Source organism: Anarrhichthys ocellatus, unplaced genomic scaffold, assembly GCF_004355925.1.
Source record: "Anarrhichthys ocellatus isolate YVR2014 unplaced genomic scaffold, GSC_Weel_1.0 scaffold30, whole genome shotgun sequence".
In the NCBI taxonomy this organism is placed as follows: Eukaryota; Metazoa; Chordata; class Actinopteri; order Perciformes; family Anarhichadidae; genus Anarrhichthys; species Anarrhichthys ocellatus.
Window position 1 is genome coordinate 3,656,300 of NW_022280060.1, and position 21,336 is coordinate 3,677,635.

General features: G+C 42.4%; 1 protein-coding gene across 1 annotated transcript; it reads left to right on the top strand.

Moving 5' to 3' along the window:
• Positions 1 to 4,460: 4,460 nt before the first annotated feature.
• On the top strand, positions 4,461 to 6,720 carry foxd2 (forkhead box D2). Its single transcript, XM_031864123.1, has one exon. The coding sequence runs from the start codon at positions 4,898 to 4,900 to the stop codon at positions 5,993 to 5,995; it is 1,098 nt and encodes a 365-aa protein (XP_031719983.1). The 5' UTR covers positions 4,461 to 4,897; the 3' UTR covers positions 5,996 to 6,720.
• The last annotated feature ends 14,616 nt before the right edge of the window (positions 6,721 to 21,336 follow it).

The window sequence follows — 21,336 nt, forward strand, 5'->3', positions numbered from 1 at the left end:
AAGTCAACACTATTGATCAAACTTATTGACTGAATTAGTCAAACGGTGTACTAATGAAGTACGAATGTTCCCATCTGTTTACATATTGTCCAAACAGAGAGAGAGAAAATATTGTACCAACAACAATGACTAACTAATGTTATATAAATGTGTATTCACCTTTACAGTTATGACTGAAGTTTGTTACAACTTCACAATTTTATAAAAACAATTTAGCTCGTAGGTTGTTTTCCAGAATGAATTTCTTTACTTTTAATTCCACCATATAAAGCTCTTACTCAGACTGTAATGAATTTAACTCGTCTCTTTCCCCTTTTCAGGATATTTTAATTTAAAAAATGCTATATTTATACTTGTGAAAGGGTTTTATGTTCCCCAAAATATTGTAAAATTCAAGGGTCTGGATGCACATATAATTTAAATTGAATTTGCCTTAACTGTTGATAAAGTACAATATTAAAGTATCAGTCAATATATATATGAATTGGTTAATCGATAAACAAAATAGTAACCAATTTATCAAAATCTGTGAAGTGAAGTAACCTGAAGTCATATTAAAATGAAGAAAAAAAAAGAGGCATATTTGGTGTTGGTGACAGAAATAAAATAGTTTACAGATCTTCGTAGCACAACTGGGACAGTTTTCATCATGGCTGTTCAGTGACGGTGCAACCAGTGGTCACATTCTGAGGTTCCCGATTAAATGTTAAAGTTGTTCAAAAAAACACAACTCATAAAAACACTGAAAGATACAGATGCAAAAAAAGTATTATTATAATGCAATAATCAAAAGCTCTGAGTCTGTTTCTGCTCAGGTTTGAATGCTTATGAATAATATGGCTGTATTCATTTGTCTGTGTGTTATATCCTGGTCTGATGTTGAGACACTCAGACACTGAATCTATACTGCACTCAAACTATTGATGCACCAAAGGGGCAGATGTAGCAGCTGGTGGGTCAATCAGATCAAACATATATGAAACAGGTAGAACCTAGAAAACTATGCATCAACATATTTCATGAACTTGGACTTTTACAGCTATTTTAAAGCAGTTTGTCAGCATGGCCAAATTAAAAAAAGAAGGGCCTTCTAACCAGCTAAACCTCATGAGTTATTCTACAACTGTTAGTTCACTCTGTGTGAATGTACAGGTTCAGACTTCCCACCACTAGATGGAAGCAAAAGCAAGATGTGGGATTGTTTTCACTCATTTACAAGGATATATAACTACAGTAATTCTGGTCAACAGTCAACAATGAAACCACTGCTTGAGAGAACAGATAAGAATTTTGTATATTCCTAATTCTTTTATTTATACGTTATGTATTGATAAGTACTGCACAGTTGCTTCTGGGATTAATAAAGTGAGTGAGTAAGTAAATATCTCCATCTCTCCATCAATCCATCCATAAAAGTTTTTACTGGAGGAAGTATTGGTCATACATTTTGGGTGTTCTACATCTTGCTAAATATTGTCTTGTGCAGAAAAGATGTACTCTAATTAAACTGCTAAAATGGTTTTGACTATTCAACGAGGATGCGTATAGAGACAGTTTGTAAAGAAATTGAGACATTATTAGAAAGCTGATTAAACGTCGTCTCTACGTCACATTTTTGTTTCTCATGCTGAATTGAATCTTCTTATAACTAGATGACAATAATAAAGTCACCTGTTCATGAACACAACCTGGACTGAAATAATTGTGAGGGGCTGGCGTCACCACTGGGACATTACATTTACAATGTCTAACAGCTAAAGATGTAATGCAACAAAGCTCACTGTGTTTGAAATGTCTCTGCGTGATGTGACGTCTAAAAAAGCTAAATCTAGAACTGTGTTTCTTGCTGCAAGTCAAAGCATCAGGTGCTCCTTCATGGCTTCACACCTCATGAGAGTTTTTCAGCATCGTGCTTCAGTTACCACTTGTTGTCTTGAGGTTTCTACACCTCAGAGGAAATATTTATTTTACTTTAATACAATCTATGAAATATGATGTCTCGTTATAAATGAAAGTACCCAACAATTAATTAATCAATTAGTTGATTGACAGCGAATTAATCGATTGTTGGTCTATTTGATAATTGTTTAGGTCAATTTTAATGACTTCAACGGTTATCCATTAACTTGAAGCTTTCATCAATTCTATACCCTATTTTGGAGAGTTTGTTTCATTCAACCTTAGCTTTCACTATCTGTCTGAGAACCAAATGCAAATGGCCTTAAACATCGGAATACACAGGAATACACACAATTAACACTTTATGCTCTGATGTTCTTTTAAAAAGACAATATTTGAATACTGAAATGAGGCTACTGCCTGTTATTAACAAATGTTGCCTGTTTGAACCTCTTTTTGCTGTTTTGTTTGAAGGCTGTTGTTTGTTCTTTTATGTGAAACTTGTTATGCTTCATATATATCCTGGTAAAATAAAAAACTATAAAATGAAATAACTAATTTGCCCCCATCTCAAAATCTCTCAACAATATATCTATTTTTCATTTGTATTATGATCCACGCAACACTGGTGTTTAATGTCATCTCAATAGCCATAACTGTCAGAGTTTCAGCAGCAGAGGGCGCCTCAGCATCACAAACTGCGACGATGAGAAACTCCATTCGGACAATTCACAGAAACCTCATTGAACCTTTGGAAACTTGAAGGACCTGTAACATTCTACACAGCGCACGTTCTGCAGGTTGTTCAATTTAACTAATTCAATCAACGTCAAAATAATGCATCTTTCACCAAATGCCAAACAAAATGACATATGTGCAGGCAAGCTGTGGAAGCTTAATATGTTTTTACAATTAACAACAAAAAGAGCTGTAAATTAAAACAGCCCTATAATTTTGTATCTACACAAAATACATGTATATATTTGAGTCTATTTATTGTCAAATACAATATTGGTAATATCTTCAAATATATTCCAACACAGAATAAATCAACAAGTATAGGCACTAAGAATGGAAGACAAATAGATACAAAAATAAGCATAAACAAATAAAATGTATTGGCTGCAAACTGTTTTGGCTTTTGGATTGAAATACAATTCTAATTGTGATTTTTTTTAAATGATTAAAAATCTATTCTACAACATATAACTGCTTCTGAGGCGTGGAGAAAGTAATGCGTCATGTGTGTCGGGCAGCTGCCAGGCTGGTCTCAGTGCGTCTATTTCAGATTTGAAAGGACTTGTTGTGACAGGCAGGTCAGACCAGAGGAGAAGCTGCATGCTTAACCTCCTCAGTGGAACAGTCTTCTCCTTCAATAAAGAGTAATAACACAAGCAAACAAACAAATCAGACTGCAGTTGAGATTAGATGAAACTCTACCCCAAGTATGACAATTCGATTAATGTGGTGCTGATGATGTAAATGCATTACATTTGTGTTTCTGCATGTCAGCCCGTACACATTACAGACACATTACACGTCGTCATCCCTGCTGGCCTTCATCCTGACGAAGACGAATCGGAGCAGGTTGCAGCTCACCATGCCCCGGTGTGCCCTTGTGAATTATGCAGAAAATGCAGATGGGTATAGTGTTGTGACTTTTTGACAAGGAAAAAACAAAACCCGTGGGAAGTGATCAGGGAATTAGGCGACTGGCCAAAACCTTTGAGGGGGGATTTCAATACGGCCAAAAATCAGCCAATTTATTAGGGAGACAGAATAAAGAGCTCATTTAACATTTTAACCAAAAACTGATGTAACAGGTCGAAATGTCTTACGTCTGAACAAAAACTAAACATGTTAATTAAAAACCAAATTAAAATAGTGATAATAGGCCTATTTAATGACATCCGGGTATTTATTATTATATTTAACTTTATATTACAGATTAAGGGCACACATTTTAAGTACAATATTTCTGAATCCAACAAATAGCCTACATTGGGTTTGAAAAGGAGCGAAGCTTTAATAATAATAATCATAACAAATGTATATTTTAATAAATAAAATAATGTATTATTGATATTATTAATCGTTAATAACCTTATGTTCAGAAATAAATCGCGTTTCAATGATTCAATGAAAAACATCGTTTTTGGGTTATCGTTGAAACAATTTTGTTTTTAAAGCATTTTTATTCATACCCGAATTTTTTTATGTTCGTAATAAATTGTCAATATATTGATGAAGAAAATAATAAGGGATATCTCCAATAAGTAAATGTATTACTATTTAAATTCTCGAAATAAGATTATATTCACAGGAACAACTGATATTGCCCATATACAAGTTGCCTGAAGAGGCAACATGTTTTTGATATTTCTTTGTTAAGTTGTTTTTTTATCGAAATATGTTTGAATGATTCAAGAGCAGACCAAATATTACGTTTTGCACGGCAATTTCGTCCAGTTCCTGGTAACAGTGACTCAAAGACCACGTGACCAGCATGGTCCTATAAATACCTTTTGAAAGCTAGAGGAGATAGTGTGATAGTCTGGCTGGATAACTACCCAACCCCCGTGCGGAAAAGATATTTTGGAACGATACTTGGAGATCCAGAAGTAGCTTTCTCAACGAGCTACAGCACAAACTGATCACAGACGGAAACAATCACATCTCCGGAAGTGAAGAAGTCTAAATCGGCGCAAGATCGATGATCTGCGACTGTTTTTTTTAACGCCAGAAGTTGTCTGCTCGATGAGAAGCTCGCACGGCCCTGCTTGACCAGCCTCGGACGACCAGGAGTCGCCAGATCCACAGGTCAAAGAGTAATTTATCTTTTCAATAGATTCTAGCCATGTGTGCATTCAGTAGTTGGAGATAAAGCTGCAGCAAAAGCCCTGTGTGGTTGTAAGGGGGGAGAGGGAGAGTAGCCTCGCCGGACTAGAGGAGGAGGAAATCTGGGAGAGAGGGGGGAAGAGAAGCGGCGTCTCCGAGGATGACTTTAGGGGCGGATATGTCCGACAGCTCTGCATTGTCCGAAGATGTGGACATCGACGTGGTTGGGGGCGACATATCCGTTGGAAAGGACGGAAAGTACATTCACCACGAGTTCAACTTGGACAATGACTCGGACGATAATTACTCCCAAAACGCGGCAGAGAGGGTTTCTTCTCCCGGGCTCAGCAGCTCCGACTGCCCGTCAGACCAGATGGGTTCCAGCGCGGAGGTCGGGACCGGGGAGAAATCCCGAAAAGGCGCTCTCGTGAAGCCCCCTTACTCTTACATCGCCCTGATCACCATGTCCATCCTGCAAAGCCCCAAGAAGCGCCTCACTCTCAGCGAGATCTGCGAGTTCATCAGCAGCAGATTCCCTTACTATCGGGAGAAATTCCCCGCGTGGCAGAACTCAATCCGCCACAATCTTTCCTTAAACGACTGCTTCGTGAAAATCCCCCGAGAGCCCGGCAACCCCGGGAAGGGCAACTACTGGACTCTCGACCCGGATTCCGCAGACATGTTCGACAACGGGAGCTTCTTGCGGAGGAGGAAGCGTTTCAAGAGGCACCAAACTAATGAAATCCTCCGGGAGACTGGTGGCTTTCTGCCTGGGTTTGGATACGGCCCGTACGGATACAACTATGGACTTCAGCTGCAGAACTTCCATGCAGCCCACAACCCGTATCACCCGCACCACACAGGTGGCTCATTCCCGTTCCCCAACGCCCCCTGCACCTTGCCCTCGTCAGCCTCCATATTCTCCGCGCCGCATCACCTTCCCTCCCTGTTAGGGGCCGATTTAAGAAAGCCTTTTTATCCCCAACTAAGCCCGTCTCTGCCGCCTCTCAAGACGGACTCCAGCACCCCGAGTCGGCCCTCTTTCTCCATTGACAATATCATCGGTGCGGCCAACTCCACCGCCTCTTCCTACGGCGTGCAGCCGGGCAGCCAGGCTCAGATCCTGGCCATATTAACCCCAGCGCTGGCCTCCGCTTCCAATCATTTGAGCCTATCGCAGGACAGCATATTACAGGCCGGGTCACAGGGTCAGACTTTTTCCAGCAAAACCCCAAATATGAACACTTGTCCTTTCTAAAAAAAAAAAAAAAAAAAGAGTGAAAATCTTTTATTATAAAGCCAATTGTGGCTTCTTCCTGTGTGAAGGTAGGCTGTACATTCTTGGTGAAAAAAAGAGAGTGTCCTGGCTCTCCCCATTTCCTATCATTGTAAGAGGAGAGAGCTTTATTTATGGTGTGTAAATACGTGTATAGTATTGAGAGACAAATGCAAGAAGGGTCTTTTTAAACAGTGCTGACCTGCAATCTGGCGCGTGGCCTCCATTTGTCAGTGGAAGACAAAAAAAAAAGATCCTGTTATTTTTAACATAAGTTAAAAGGTGTCACCTATGGCTACGGGGATGATTTCTTTTTAAATAGTTGAGCATTTTATTATGACCTGCATTGTTTTTATTTCGTGCGTTGTGAGAAAATGGCACTGTTGTTGTTGACATAGGCTGACAGAGACGGCAAACTCAGGTTTTACTTAGAAAGCACACGGAGACAAAGGGGGGCTTCTGACACAAGAATAAGCATTTCCCACTATCACTCCCTCCTCCAATGAATCTCCTCTACATGGTGAATTTGTGACAATGTCATTTCATGTCGTCAGTGGACACGTAGGCTATGTGGTTTTGGTATAAAAGAGCGCATTACCTCTCTCAACTTTTTAAGTGTTGTCCGTTCTTATCTATTTCACATTTTTACTCTGTGAAACATACAGTATGTCATGTGTTGCCAATAGAGAGAAGGAGACAGAGAGAGAGACACCTAAATGTTCATAGGTCATTTTTTTTGTTGTAATGACAAGAATAATAAATGTTTGTGAATTTGAAAAAACAACAAATCGTTAATTTATTTTTTTATTCCATGGAAAGTTGATTCCTCAGAGTTAAACAAATAAGAAGGGTTTAAAATAGACTAAACTGCAGCACGTGGGTTTAATTAAATTAAATTCTTATTTTTGTCAAATTAAAAGAAATGAAAGTCAACGTTTTATTTCTTTTCATTTAAAATATTTTTTTACGAGTTTCCCTTCAGTAAAATATTCAACTTGTTATATTTGCACATTCTGGTCAAATCTTAACATTTAATTTAGTCTTTTCTTGTTCTAGTCATGCAGCTCATAAATATAAAGCATTGATGTGTGGACACTGACCGATTAGAATAAGCTGATCACACACAAAAAACACAAGATGAGTCTCTTGTGCAGTTAATCAGGACTCTTTTCAGGTGTGAAAAACGCACCAGATTCAGTGGAAATATTTCAAACACGACTCGATGTATATAACAGTCATGAATATCACGCAACAGTGAGCAAGTATTCCTCTTGTGTGGCTCTCGCTCGCTTGTAAAGGACCATTTTCTAGCAAGTTACAAAGGCCCCGACTGAATGGGGGCGTTAGCAGGCCTCGGCGGTCTGTAATTGAAAGTGAACAAGGATATACCCACGGTCTTTCGGGCTTTCGTTGCTAATTTGTAGCAGCATTTTTCATCGGGCTCCCTAATCCACCATAATGCGGCTTTTTGGCCGTTTGTTGATGTTGTCAGTGCGGAGCCCTGGCCCAGGGGAGTGAATGTGCGCGCAGCGAGCGGTCCCCTGTGAGACCAACCACACACATTTAGACCCTGAAAAGCAATCTTCTCTAAAGGCCCTCGGTTTGCTCCGCTTTCATGTCATCGTGTGTTGTCTCGGGATACGTATAAAAGAAGCAGTGGGACTCGTCCGGCCACAGAAAAACAGGCCCATTGGTCTTTTTCAGAGTTGTTGGAGCACATGTTTCCAGACAGAAGGGGGTGTAAAGCCTCCTTTATTTACCAGATCTGTGTGCAAAATGGTTAAATTAGTTTGCGGGTGTTTTGACAGATGATTATTAAGGATGAAGGGTGGGAGGGCTGACTCCTCTGTTTTCCTTCAGCACAGCTCACTGAAAGTCTTTGAAACGAAAACCAACACATGACTACTTTCTTTATCCCGACGCAGCCTTTATTCCCTTTCTCTCTCCCAGTTGGTGCAAATTGGACATTTGACAAATATCGCGTGAGGATTTTGGGGAAATAATTTTGATTAGAGCTTCTCCCGCCGTGTATCCGTGGTGTTAATTGATATCCTGCATGCATAATTTACGGAGTAAATGAGGTGGAAAAAACATTTAGCAGGCTATTGAAGTTTTTCTGTGCACGCTCGCTCTGGCAGGGAGTCATTACGCACCGCATCAGTCCATTAAAAATCCACATGAGGCGTTTGCAGAGGTGGTTAAAAAACGTTTAAATAACGGCAGGAACGAAAACTAAGCTAATAAAACTCACGGGTACAGAAAGCAATAACGCAGGCGCGCACTGGATCTGCCATGAGGAGGTTCAGCCAAAGACACCGGCCTTTGAAAACGGACGATTGCAGACTGAACCCATTTCTACGGATTTTCAGGTCGAACGCGCACCATCACCGTCCATCTCCGCTTGTAAAGATTACAGGCTCGCGACCAGAATAGACCTGGAACTCGCTCTTCCTCAAAACCACCACAGACATCGGAACACGTTAGACATCCGGGGCGGATCTTCTTCCCAGCAGCCCTTTATTTTTTCGTGTTCGTCCTAATGGGATCCCATCACCGCTCATATATATTGACGCGTTCGTATATTTCAGAAGGATGCGGGTTTGTCACTTCAGGACCACCCACAGTCCCAGCATGCCTTTATTTAGGCATCACGACATCCGTCATTTATCGTGACTTCCTCTCAAATCAAACCAGGGCTGAGTGATATGTGAAGTGACAGCCAAATGACTCGACAGTCACCAACAACACATTTATACATTTTAAGGAAATTCCCGTCTAAGCGCTCCCATGTGCTCCGTTTGGGCGTAGAAGCAGATATGAACCCGTATGTATATAATATATTATAGAAGATGTCAACGTTAGATTTATCTCTTCTTCTCCTTTTGAGATTCGCAAGGAAAGTCCTACATCATATGAGATGAAGTGATTATAGACCGTATTATTATTATCATCATCATCAAATTATCATCAGAGTTCCGTGCTAAACGCGCGTGACAGCAGGGGATTAAATGAAATCGTTTTGCTTAAATCTTCTCCTGCTTTGCCAATAACGTGGCGTCCCTGATCGATGCACAGTGCACTGCTGCGTCTTGAAGGGCGCGAGGACAGAGGCTGTGCTGACACCACTGTGTGTGCATTGTGTGCATTGTGTGTGCATGTGTGTGTGTGTGTGTGTGTGTGTGTGTGTGTGTGTGTGTGTGTAATAGACATATGGGGCCTCAAGTTCAGGCTCGTCAATTGAAACAGTTTAAAGACATTCTTCACAAAATGTATACAACTAGGCTATAATATAATATATGCCCTCCATTAATGAAGCTACAAAGTGTAGGCCTATACCTTACACAGTGGCCTATTATAGCACATCATTAACATAGTGCTATATGGACACACACACACACACACACACATATTTAGGATCCTTTGGCGTTTTAGTCCCCCTGAACCGTATACCTTAATAATTAATTCTGCCTTTTAACGGGCTGATTTATTATGCAGAAACATGATGTTGCCAGATAGGACGATCAAGACACACGGAGCAGGTGCTTAACAAAAACACCTGTATAATTATTGTAGTTCTATTTTCTGTTGATCACTTAGGAACAAAAGCAGGTGTTAGATTTGGAAAGTCGACTATTTTCATCTGAACCTTGCAGTCTCCTGAACGTTACAGTTCCCCAGAAGAGAGACCCACCAGGCCGCAGATCTGTTCAATTGGAAACTGCTGTAGCTGGGTTATATTTCAGGGAGTATAGGACTGCTAATAATGAAAACAAACCATCCAGATTTGACTTTTTTAAGACATGGCCTTCATCCCGCTCCATATTGTCCAGAAAGTCTGTGGTACCCGACTTTGGAGACCGGTTGGGGACAACCCCTCTGACGCTCTCCTCTAATAAACCAGCAACTCATAAGCTACGTCTCTCACTTTTCTACGAAACAAATAGGACTGTATCTTAACCCCTATACCTACCCCCCCCATCTTTCTCTTTTTCCTCCGTGTGTGTGTGTGTGTGTGTGTGTGTGTGTGTGTGTCTGTGTCTGTGGCAGACGAGCCTCCACGCCCCCGCAGAGGAATGTTGGCCCGGTCCGCGGCTCCCTCGGCCTGGAGGAGAGGCGAGCCGCGGCTCTAGCTGCACCGCCGCTATAAATCACAGCCTCCCCTTCGCTGCTCCCAGTCTCCCTCCAGCCTCCGTGTTTTTGCAACAGACAGAGGAATCCTTTCGCTTAATTAATTTAGAATGTGTAAATAAAGCGGGGACAGTGAACTCCCCATCATCTCTGGAAACACAATATTAACTTTGGAAGATCTTCGCCCCACCGACTCTGACACACCAAACGAACACCTGCTGCAAGAGGGCGTGCACGGACACACACGGACACACACAGACACACACAGACACACACAGACACACACACAGTGTCAGGGCAGGGGTATTAATGACTGCAGATATTAGCCTGCAAAGGTCACCAGAACATGATAGCAGGTGATAGCAGTCATTCAGGCCTGTTTTAGAAGAGTGAAGATGTGTGTTTACTGTAAAGTCTGGGGCCTTCTGTTCCTATTTGTTGTTTTAAGTCTTTAATCAGATATTTGTCTTTAGAGCCATTCAAATGAAACAGATACAGAAAGTGTTCAAATTAAAATCGTACTCTTGGTACACCTTCTGACATAAGTGGAATGAGAATAGAAAGAACTCTGCCGGTTAACTGCCGTATCTGTACAACTGCATCTGCTTTACATGACAGTGAAAACATACACATCATCCTCTACTCCCGAGTGTCCACACAAGGTGCACAAGATGATTAAGAGGAGTCAGATCAGTCACCTGATCTGGCAACAAAAAGTTACACAGGGCACAGATAGAAATACACGATGCACGTGTTGATCCAATAACCGACACCATATGCACACCATGCCAGGAGATAGTTACAGTTTACAGACAGAAGTGGAGTCACGCGCATATTAAAAACAGACCAATAAGATTCAGAAACATTAATGAAGCAGAACAATGTGACCCCCGAGCAGTGGTGAACAATTTAAAAGGTCTCCACTTAATGAGACAATATGCATCTCAGCTCTCTTTCAGGTTCATCACCTGCAGAAACGGCATCACTTCCAGCTTTAGCTTCTCTTAATTTATTACATTTTTTGATTACGATGATCTCCATCTCTTATATCAACCGCAGGAGTAGACATTTTGCTCAAATGAACAGCTAATCATCAGTTTTTGTGACCCCAGCACTTGAACTATTGCATTCTGGGAGCTCAGCTGGTCTCCTGTGTGTGTGTGTGTGGGGGGGCTCCCCTTAATTCAAACACTGGTGTAAAATCAACATGGACTATTGGAGCCATGTAATCCAAAAACTCTACACATTCACTTAAGGCTATTATTTAGGCTAATTAAATTAAACTTCTTTTTTTTTCCCCTCAATGGGGGACCTTTTGCGGGACTCTCAACGGCCCCTGGTGCTCCTCGGACCTCAAATAAGGAAACACGAGTCGTCTCCATCAACCCCTCTCCTCGGTTTGGCTTTACCGGGACGCAGGAAAGGAGAGGCGAGTGCGCAGCACTTTTCTCTGCACCGCTTTGACAGCGAGGCGCAGCTGCTGCCGGTCGCTCTCGCGCACAATCAGAGGCGTCATGCGGGTAGCTTTTACGGCTTCTTCCATTTGACCTTTGATGCCAACATCATTAGATCCACGGCGCGGATCCACTGCGAGTAATGGCGGCGGTCCGACCCGTTTATTACACCCTATGATTATTGATTTAGGATTTAAACGTTTTCCCCACGTCGTGTTCTTGTAGTTTGCACCCTGCATAGAGATTGTTTAATTTTCTACCCATAGAGCAAAAAAAACAAAAAGTATTAACATGCCTTTATGGATTAAATTAAATTCGTAATTGAGTCTCAGAGTTGACGGCAAGTTATTGCTTTTAGTTTTCTCTGACAGCTCATTTTAAAATTAGAGAATAAAAAAACAATCTTTAAAATAAACAATTGCTTAACGTGTATATTTCTTCTAATTAGGACCTTTGAACCTAGTTAGTCTAAGGCTCATTAAAACCGTGGACACATTTTGCCAAACAAAAACAAACGTTGCACACAAAAGTAACCAGTTGTTTTCATATCACATAGGAAACAAAGCCCATTTCAATTTGTTTGATTTCTTAACTAATATATATATATATATATATATATATATATATATATATATATGTATGTGTGTGTGTGTGTGTGTGTGTGTGTGTGTATTGGTTTCTGCCTAATGTTTTTTAAGAGTGTAATGATTTCACTTCAAACGTGGAGGCGACCCAGCAAAGTTAAACAAAAGTCAGCGCGGGGTGTGATATAAGAAAATGCCAAGGACACTGCAGCCTCGAGGTGAAAATGAAACTTTGTTTATGTAATCCTTTTCAGCGTGAAAGTGTGCGTTTTCGAAAAAGTAGAGGGGGGGGGAAACCTCGCGATAAAATGTAAGCTTACCATCCAGAGTGAAATGCGATCACGCTGAGGTCGTGGGGCCAAACCTTTTAAGACTAATGTTTATTTAGAGAAGTGAGCGCTGTCTATGGGACTCCCCGTTCTCCCAGAATGCTTCACTAATGTCTTTACCAGGCCCGAGCAGACCACCAGCAAGACTGCACAGCTCTCTGCAGCCTGTTGTGGCCCTTTGAGACAGGGCTGCATTCAGTGCAAGACACTGTGTCCCACTAATCCACCATTAAAAGCACCAAGTGGATGGAACAAAGTGTACCCTCATTCTGGATGAGCTGCCTTTTAAATAAAAAAAAATCCAATGCAATGTTTTGCTTTTTGTTAAAAATAAAAAATGTCATATATAGCCTAAAATTGTATCAAGGACTTTCTGATGATATTTAGCTTAGAGTTTTATCGACTTGATCAAGTATGTTCCAGACATATTTATTGAATCTTATGCTGCTATTTATAGTCATTAAAAACAAAATGATATTGAATTGAGATATTCGGCGACCAAGCTTTCTTAATCTTACTTATTTAAAAATGTTTGACAATATATTTAAAATATTCCTTATTGCCAAAAGAAGCGAATCTGCATTAGGAAAAAGTGGCATTACCTCACCTGATGTTTTGATTAATCTAAAAAGGAAAAAAATGGTTTCATCACAAAAATTGACATAGTTGCGGCGCGTGTCCCCGGTGCCTGCAGAGCAGCAGTGTGTTTTCTTACAGTTTGTAAAATTGAATTAGATACGGTGGGGAATCCGACCTCTCGCCAGACCTGCACATTTTTCACCCCTCAGGTTTTAGTGTTCCTCGGGTATTTTTGTTTTCTCAGCTGGAACTGTCATTAGACGTTGTGTCCGTGCCGTCCATTTCTATCTTTACCATCTCTCCTCTGTAACTCCCCCCACCCCACACACACCTCACTTTCTCCTCCTCTGGGCAGCTCACACACCGCCACCAACGTTGATCTGAGTCGCAGACTGGACAGGACTGCAACACAGCGGACCACGGGCATGCGCACTGTGCACACACACGAATACCCGGAGGAAAGCACATTTACACACAAAGGGAAGTACGTAGGCCCGGGTCCTTCTGTCAAGTGAAAGTGCCGATCACACTGCAACTTTGTTTCTTTGTGAACATCTTTTGAAAGGTTGGTGAGGAGGAGGAGTATAATTTCGGTGCCAGTAGAAAAAAAGATTTTCCACATGGAATGAGTGCATGTGATCCTAACTCAGTATATGCTTTAAAATGAAGTCATTTTTTGTTGCATGAGTTGTTTAAATTAATTTCATGTCGTCCTGTAATCGTCACCGGTATTTTTTATTTTTTTTACATTTTTTATATATTATTATTTTCAAACTTGGTTAGTGCTGCAATTCGAAGAGCTTCAGCCCTCAAAGATGGCCGCCCTTTTCTATGCGAGTTATTGGCCAAAGTGCCTGTACAATTGCACACAATATAGGCCCATATGATTCTTCAGCACATAAGAGCCCTGAGGAGCCACAACAGCAGTTAAAGAGTCAGCAGCATCGCAGCCTGCGAGCTGCCACTTCACTGGAGAGGCAGAGTGTACAGGAAGAGTCAGAAAAAACAGGCCGAGATGGATAAAGAGAGATCCAGAAAACGACATGTTGTCTATATTTGTGATGTTTGTGCAGGGGAGACTTATTTCTCGGGACATTTATTCTTTCCATCTGCGAGGAAAGACAATAAGAGCATCCTTCGTGTTCTCAGGGAGGTCCCAATGCCAACAATTCTGAGCGTCAACATGCTCACAGTGAGCGCACATGATAAAGTCAGTGTGTGTCAGGAGGTTTAAATTCATAAACTTTCTTAATATCGGTTCAAGTTCAACTTGCTCAGCTTTTATGTGGTTGAGTGCAACCATGCGGACGTGCAGGTAGACAAAACATCATAAAAGTCTTATGAATGGCAGCCTGTACATATTCCCACTACAAAGAGCTGCACACATGTGTTGACTCAGTCTCACATGTAGCAATTCCTGATATCAAACCGGGTCTCCGAAGCATGGGGAGCTTTTATATACATTTATTTTCTCTTTTTCATGCTATTATTCCAAGTCTGTTCATACATAATAATGCATGACAGCTGCACCGTTCATTATAAGACTGTGTGTGTTCTTAGGCTGAAATCCAATTAGCACTGATGTATCACAAATGGAGTGTATTTCTATTTTTTTTTTTTTTTACATCTGTGAGTACATCTGTGTGTGCGTGTGTCTGTATGTGATTGCACAGAACGCCCCGGTTCAAAGGCGAGGTGAATGAAAAGGCCAAAGATGATGAGACCACTCATGAGGCTCCTTATGGAAGAGAAACGTCACGCATAGAGAAAGGAAAGCAGAGCAGAGCAAAACCTGGCTCCACGGCGAGAGGCTGATGCAGGGCTGAAATAGCCTGAGATTGCACTCCAAGTAGAGGTAAAGGGGCATCTGATCACATGTATGCGTGTGTGTGTGTATTTGGATGCGGGGGGGGGGGGAGTTAATGTTGTTCACAACTAGTAGACTCATTTCAAAGGGCTAGAGGCGCGGCTGGGTGATGGATTGGAAGCTGAAGGGGTGAGCAGATGGGTAAGTAGAGAAAGTGAGGTTAAGTGGCAGTTAGATGTTGCAGATCTGAGCAGATCAAGAGTGGGGGTAAAGTGTGTGTGTGTGTGTGTGTGAGAGAGGGAGAAAAGCATGGTTGTACAAATATGCTATATTTCCGGGAGTGCCACCAAGACATCCTTGTAGTGTGAATATTGTATTTGTCGCAGATTTCACACATTTTGATCCCATTTGACGGTCGCTTTGAATGGTGTTGCCGCTCCTCACTCTCTCCAATGGTGTGTTCGCACAGCGAGTAACAGGATCGACAGCTCGCTACACGTCTCCACTTTCACTCCGAGCAGTGTGCAGACGATGAGCACACAACGTTTCCTGTTCGGTGGCCATTTGCAGCTGTAAAAAGCAAATCCGCGCTCTCTTGTTTATGCATTGCGTGTGCGTTTGATCACTCTACCGTGCAGCAACAAAATGGAAAATAAATCGGCTATAAATAATTTTAAACTACCAACACCAATAATGTTTGATCGCTGAAGAGTTTCCACTAAATTATAAAGGACCAAAAATGATTACACGTTATAGTGGACACAAAGAACAGGAACACTTTATTCTGCCAACAAAAACTCTTTTGTACAAAACACCACTACTTTGCAATGCCACTGTTTTCAAATGCAAAAATTGAACTTCAGTAGAAGAAGAAAAAGAAAAAAAACTCAGATTAAAGGTTAAAGCAAAGTTTAGAAAGACAACTTCATGGTTGGTTTGTGGTTTGGCAAAATTGTTAAAAACTAAAGGTTAACCAACAGTAGAAAACCTCTTGGTATGAACTGTGAAACAAAGCTACTGGACATATTGATGTAACTCAACATCACAAGAGAAAAAGGCCATAATAAGCACTTGCCACCCATGGCTTGTAAACAATGTAATATTATAAAGCAACATCCAAAAAGGAACCATGGGACCACGAAATGACACAATAACGTGATGGCAGTAGCCTACATAGCAGTTTGTTTGAGCTAAATGCCAATGTTAGCATGCAAACATGCTCACAAAAATCATGCATGCAGACGGTTTAGGATTTTATTTTGCTCTTTTTGGCATCATACTGTAGTTAAGCATGTTACAATTTGCCGTTTATCAATAAACACAAAGTATGGCCGAGTCTGAAGGGTCATTATTTTTGCAAGCTTTTGATAATAAAACAAAAAGACGGACAAATTGAACATTTGCCCAGATGGTGGTGTTATAGCAAGATCAAAGTTACTACCGTTGATCCCGAGGATGACGTAAATGTCTTCATCAAACTTCATGGAGAACTTAAATTCAAAACTCCAAGTATATCATCCTCATGGTGGCACTGGAGGAAAAGTCAGGGGATTTCTAAAGTCAGTAAGCTTCATCTTCTGGGGACCATGAATATCGGCGCAGAACTTCATAGCAATCCATCCACTTGCTGTTGAGGTGATATACCGACGGAGAGACCGACAACGCCATAGCTAGAGCCACGCAGTAGTGTTTGTATAGTATGGTGGTGAGGATGTGATCCAGGCTCGCAGGCAGGTAAGCAGGCAGTGGCTGTTCTTTGGTTGGGCTACACAGCCAGGCGCCAACAAGGTTTGGGGGAGGGGGTCATGTTGTGCATGTTCACGTCTGTTTGTCCTCTCCCACATTGTGGGCTGGCTGGCTGGGACAGGCCGTCCGGGTGGCAGGCCTGTCACGGGCCTGTCGGTGCTGCTGTCACAGACCATTGTGGCAGTGGGGGATTGATGAGGAGCAGCAACAGGATGACTAATGGCTGCTGGGAAACAGGAACGGGAAGAGGAGGAGATGAGAAGCGGAAGACGAGGAGGAACAGAACTCAAGTTGCAGGTAGAGACGCGTAGCAAAATAAAAATTGGATACGAGAGGTTTAGCGAGGCTTTGCGGAGCATCAAATGCAAATGAAGACATGTCATGTTGTTGGTGCTCAGGAAAATATCAGAAATTCATGTCTGCATGTCAACCAGTCTTTCCAAGCTTTCAAGCACTTTGTAAATATATTAGTGTCAGCTGGATATTGATACAATTACTGCGCTCTTTGATGGAGGCTCTCTCGAACTCCCTCGTCTTTTTCTTCATGTTATCAGGAAGTTCCAGGCAAAGTGTCCTTCAGAGTAATGCTCCCATTTAACATGTGCAGCCGAGGAGTTGTTTCTTCCCATCTGTCTGACTAAAAGAAATTACCAATCAGGATTATAACCAGACATGGGCCAAATGGTTTTTTAAAAAAGTTAATCATTCATACATTTAAAAAAAAAAAAAAAAAAAAAAGGAGCAAGAGCTGAAGTTGGGAGCATTTTGATTGCCTCTCAAAGGCTCTCAACATGGCAACAGCGAGCCGGTGGCACACAGCTGCGAACAGCGCGAGCAGTGCAAACTATGGCGGAAGTGCTGAGAGAGCCAACAGTGTTCACCTGAGGGGGGGAATCACCCGCTCCCGACTCCAGCCACCTGCTCGTCCAATAAGGTTAAAACAAACAGTACTTGCAAATAAAACCTGGTCTTAACCTCTCTTTCCTCTGAATCATGCTCTCACTTTCTTAGTCCTCTCCAATTATCCTAATACTTCCATCCACTCTGATGTTTCCTCTTTGTTTTCCCTCTCTGATGGCCGTCAAGGGATGTAACGGCTGATGTACGAAGGGTAATGGTCCTCCTCTTCCTCCTTGCACCCCTGCTTTCCTCTCCTGTTGGTTTGCTCGGTGGCTCTTCCTCCCCTAATTCAATTCCACATGCTTTTCTTGGCTTGACCGACACCCCGTCTCCATTCAACAATCTTTCCCTCTGCCTCCTCTGTCTCTTCTCTGACCTCCTTGTTTTCTCCATTAAATCCTTCTGCACCGTCTTTTTTTTTTTTTTTTTTTAAACCTAATTTCTAGTCTCTTCTCCCACTCTCCATCAACTCCCAGCATTCTCTGTCTGTTTTCTCTCCCCTCTTTCTGTCTCTCTTGCTCCCAGTTGCTGTGTTTTTAGTGCTGCCTCTGATTTGCAACCTCTGGATGTACCCCGTCTTGCTCTCCCTCTCCGGGCCGTCTGCCTCCCTCAGAGGGAGCAGCTCACTGGGGCTGAGAGGGGTCACGCCTGGGTGAGGGATATCACTTCTCCCCTATCTCCTTCTACCTTTCCTTTCTTTATTCACCCTTTAACTCCCCCTGTCTTCTCTATATGGCTTTCTCTCCCTTCTAATCTTCTTGTTCTCCCCTCTAGACATCCCTCCTCCTTCTCTTTCTCCTCTTTTTCCATCCCGTCCTCTCCCAGTGACATAATTAATTTGCTGAATTCCTCCAGAAGCACATCGGGCCAAAATCACATTTTAAAATGTCATATATCACGATGCGAGGTATGCATTTGAAAATAAAATGATATTTATGCTTTTATCATCTGCCACATACTGCATATTATACATTGTGTGACATATTTATATGCATGTGTATATTTCTTTAATGCCACCACAGGAAGGATTTAGGCAAGAAGTGTGTGTGTGGGAGTGTGTGAGAGCACTAATGAATGATTGTACATGTGTCAAGAAATGCCGTTGAAGAGCTTTGTGTACACAGATGCGGAAAGAGAGCGAGTGTGATGAGGAGGTCGGTGACAAAAGGGAGAAGATGGAGACAGCAAAAAAAAAAAAAAAAAGAAGAAGAAGAGAAATCGGCCGGTGTGTGTTCTTGTGGGGGGCAACTGAGGGGATCGTCTTCCCCCCTCGGCCCCTCCCTGGCCCCAGCCAGAAGCCTCCAGGGGTCCCTGGGTTCCAGAGGAAAAACATCTCGGCCCCCATCACCCCTGAACTCAGCGCTGGGCTGTTTACCTTGGCCTGGCTGCCTGACAGCTTTACTGATGTTACATACAGGCACACAGGGACCCTGATTCAGAGAGGGAAAGGGAGCAGGAGCACAGGGAGAGAGGAGGAGGAGGAGGAGGAGGAGGAGAGCAGGATAGATGAGGAATGGACGAGTGACAAGGATGGAGGAGAGGACGAATGGCACAAGTTGAGGTGAAAAGGAGGGAATATAGAGGGGCGGCGGAGGTGTGAGGGAGCGAGAGTGTTAGCTTACTCTGATCTTAATCACCACCATCAGATCCATTTGGGGAGATCTCCAGAGGAGAGAGCTGTTCGCAGGGCAACAGAGTGCACGCTGAGCACACACCGAGAAGAAATATTGCCGGCAAGAAGTCTGCGCTGGAAACACAGGCATTCATTTTCATCAGCTTTCTCAGTATCGCTGTGCATATAAAGCAATATTTTGTTTTTAGGATCATTGCTCAGTGTAGTGTGTGAGTTTTATAAGCATATGTGGAATGGAGCCTCAATATTTGGACAGAAGCTAGCATTACTCATTACAGTGTGGTGTGGAAATGTATAGGCACTTTCCATACTGTTCATGGGGAGAAAATGTGGCAGGGAGGTGGCTACTGGCACTCAGTGTACAAATGTTGACACAAGTATACCATATCTATTTGAAATAAATGAACATTGTCAATTTGGAAACCCCCCCCTATTCATTCAACTATAACAAATATTAGTTAGGGAGGCCGATTGTGCAGGATTTGGAAGAGATTCTGCAGAAACGTCCCAGGTGGACAATCTTTGGCAGTTAGTGGAAGAACAAAAACAGGGAAACGCACTTCTTTTGATAATGATTTTGAATTTGCATTCATCCCTCATCGTTTCAGGACAAAACTTCCACTCACGCCCAGCAGTTTGTCTATTTGTAGGCGTTTGTTTGTCCATTTCTGAGCCGCGGTGCCGGGCCCGGGCCGCAGGGGTTTCTGCGATGGGGTGGGAGGTCTGTGTTTTGCAGCTCAGAGCTCTAAGTCTTGTTTGTCTGTCCTGAGCAGCTGGACAAGCTGAAATAATACAAACGCGCCTTTGAACAGGCTGCTGTGTTGTGCCGCTCTGGTTTGGGTTACCTCCCGCACACACACACACACACACACACACACACACACCTTCACTCAGAAACACACACACACATGTATAACGGGCAACAGACTGGCAACACGCACAGAAAAGGCATACCACAAACATGTGTCCACACAGACACAGGTGGACATGCAGATGTGCGTGCCAGCACCGATATGAGCAGATACACACAACAATACACCCTTGATTGTTGATCACAACTAAATAAGCCTGCATTGATCTCTGCTAAACTGTGATTAATCATCGTAAACTTGGCTCTGTGTGACGGCCTGTTTGTCTGTCTCCTCTGTTTGTTTGTTTGTTTGTTTATGTGGACAGACGGGTGGCTTGCTTGTTGTTTGTTCATGGCTGATCATTTGTCACAATAAATCATTAGGGAGGGACCCACACACACACACACACACACACACACACACACACACATACACACCTTTGAGCCCGTTGGATTGTTTCCACTCCTCTCAAACTGATTTAGGCTTACACAAACACTCCAGGCTCACTGCGCTGTCACCCTCGCACACTGGAAGCTGCAGCTCCCACCGAGAAAAAAAAAAAGGGACACAGTTGAGTGCCACCCCACCACCCCACCCCACTCCACTCCACTCCACTCCACTCCACACTGACGGATGACTTCCTCCGTCGTTATGTAATGGAGTTCAGGTCTTCACCTGCCCCGGCCGGGCCGGTGGCCTCTGTGCTCACACCAGGATACGAGAGGACAGGGAATTGGTCTGTATGTTGCTGGGTCACTACTCTGGGGAGCTACATCAAAACCAGTTGGGGGAAAGGGGGGAGGGGAGGGGTTTTGGGGGTGTTCACATATATAATACGTCAATAAAGATTTCATTTGATTTGTATGACCTCTGCAGTAAAAGGCGTACTGATATATCGGGCATGTTTTGTTAATACAGTTACTGGTCTATTACTTTTTGGTAAACATGCAACACCAGTGAAACCACCTACATTTTACAAACTAAGGGATATACAGTCAGAGCCATAGTATTGTGTATGCTGGCACACAATAATGGATTACTGGTTCACCACAATGAAACAAAGCCATTGTTATTAGTTACACCTGTACTTTTCCTGCTATAACAAGTAGAAAAACACATTGCAAATAAAAGTGCACTTGCAAGCTCTCAGACTTTAAATGAGTGATTTATTAATACAGTTGCACTGGATAGGCCAACCAGTCAAGAATAGGGTTAGAATAATTAAAAACACCTTTGTGGGTGCACCATAGGTGTGAAAGCCTATAAAAGGGTCGAGTCTGCCATAATATGATTTATATCACAAACTGGATAT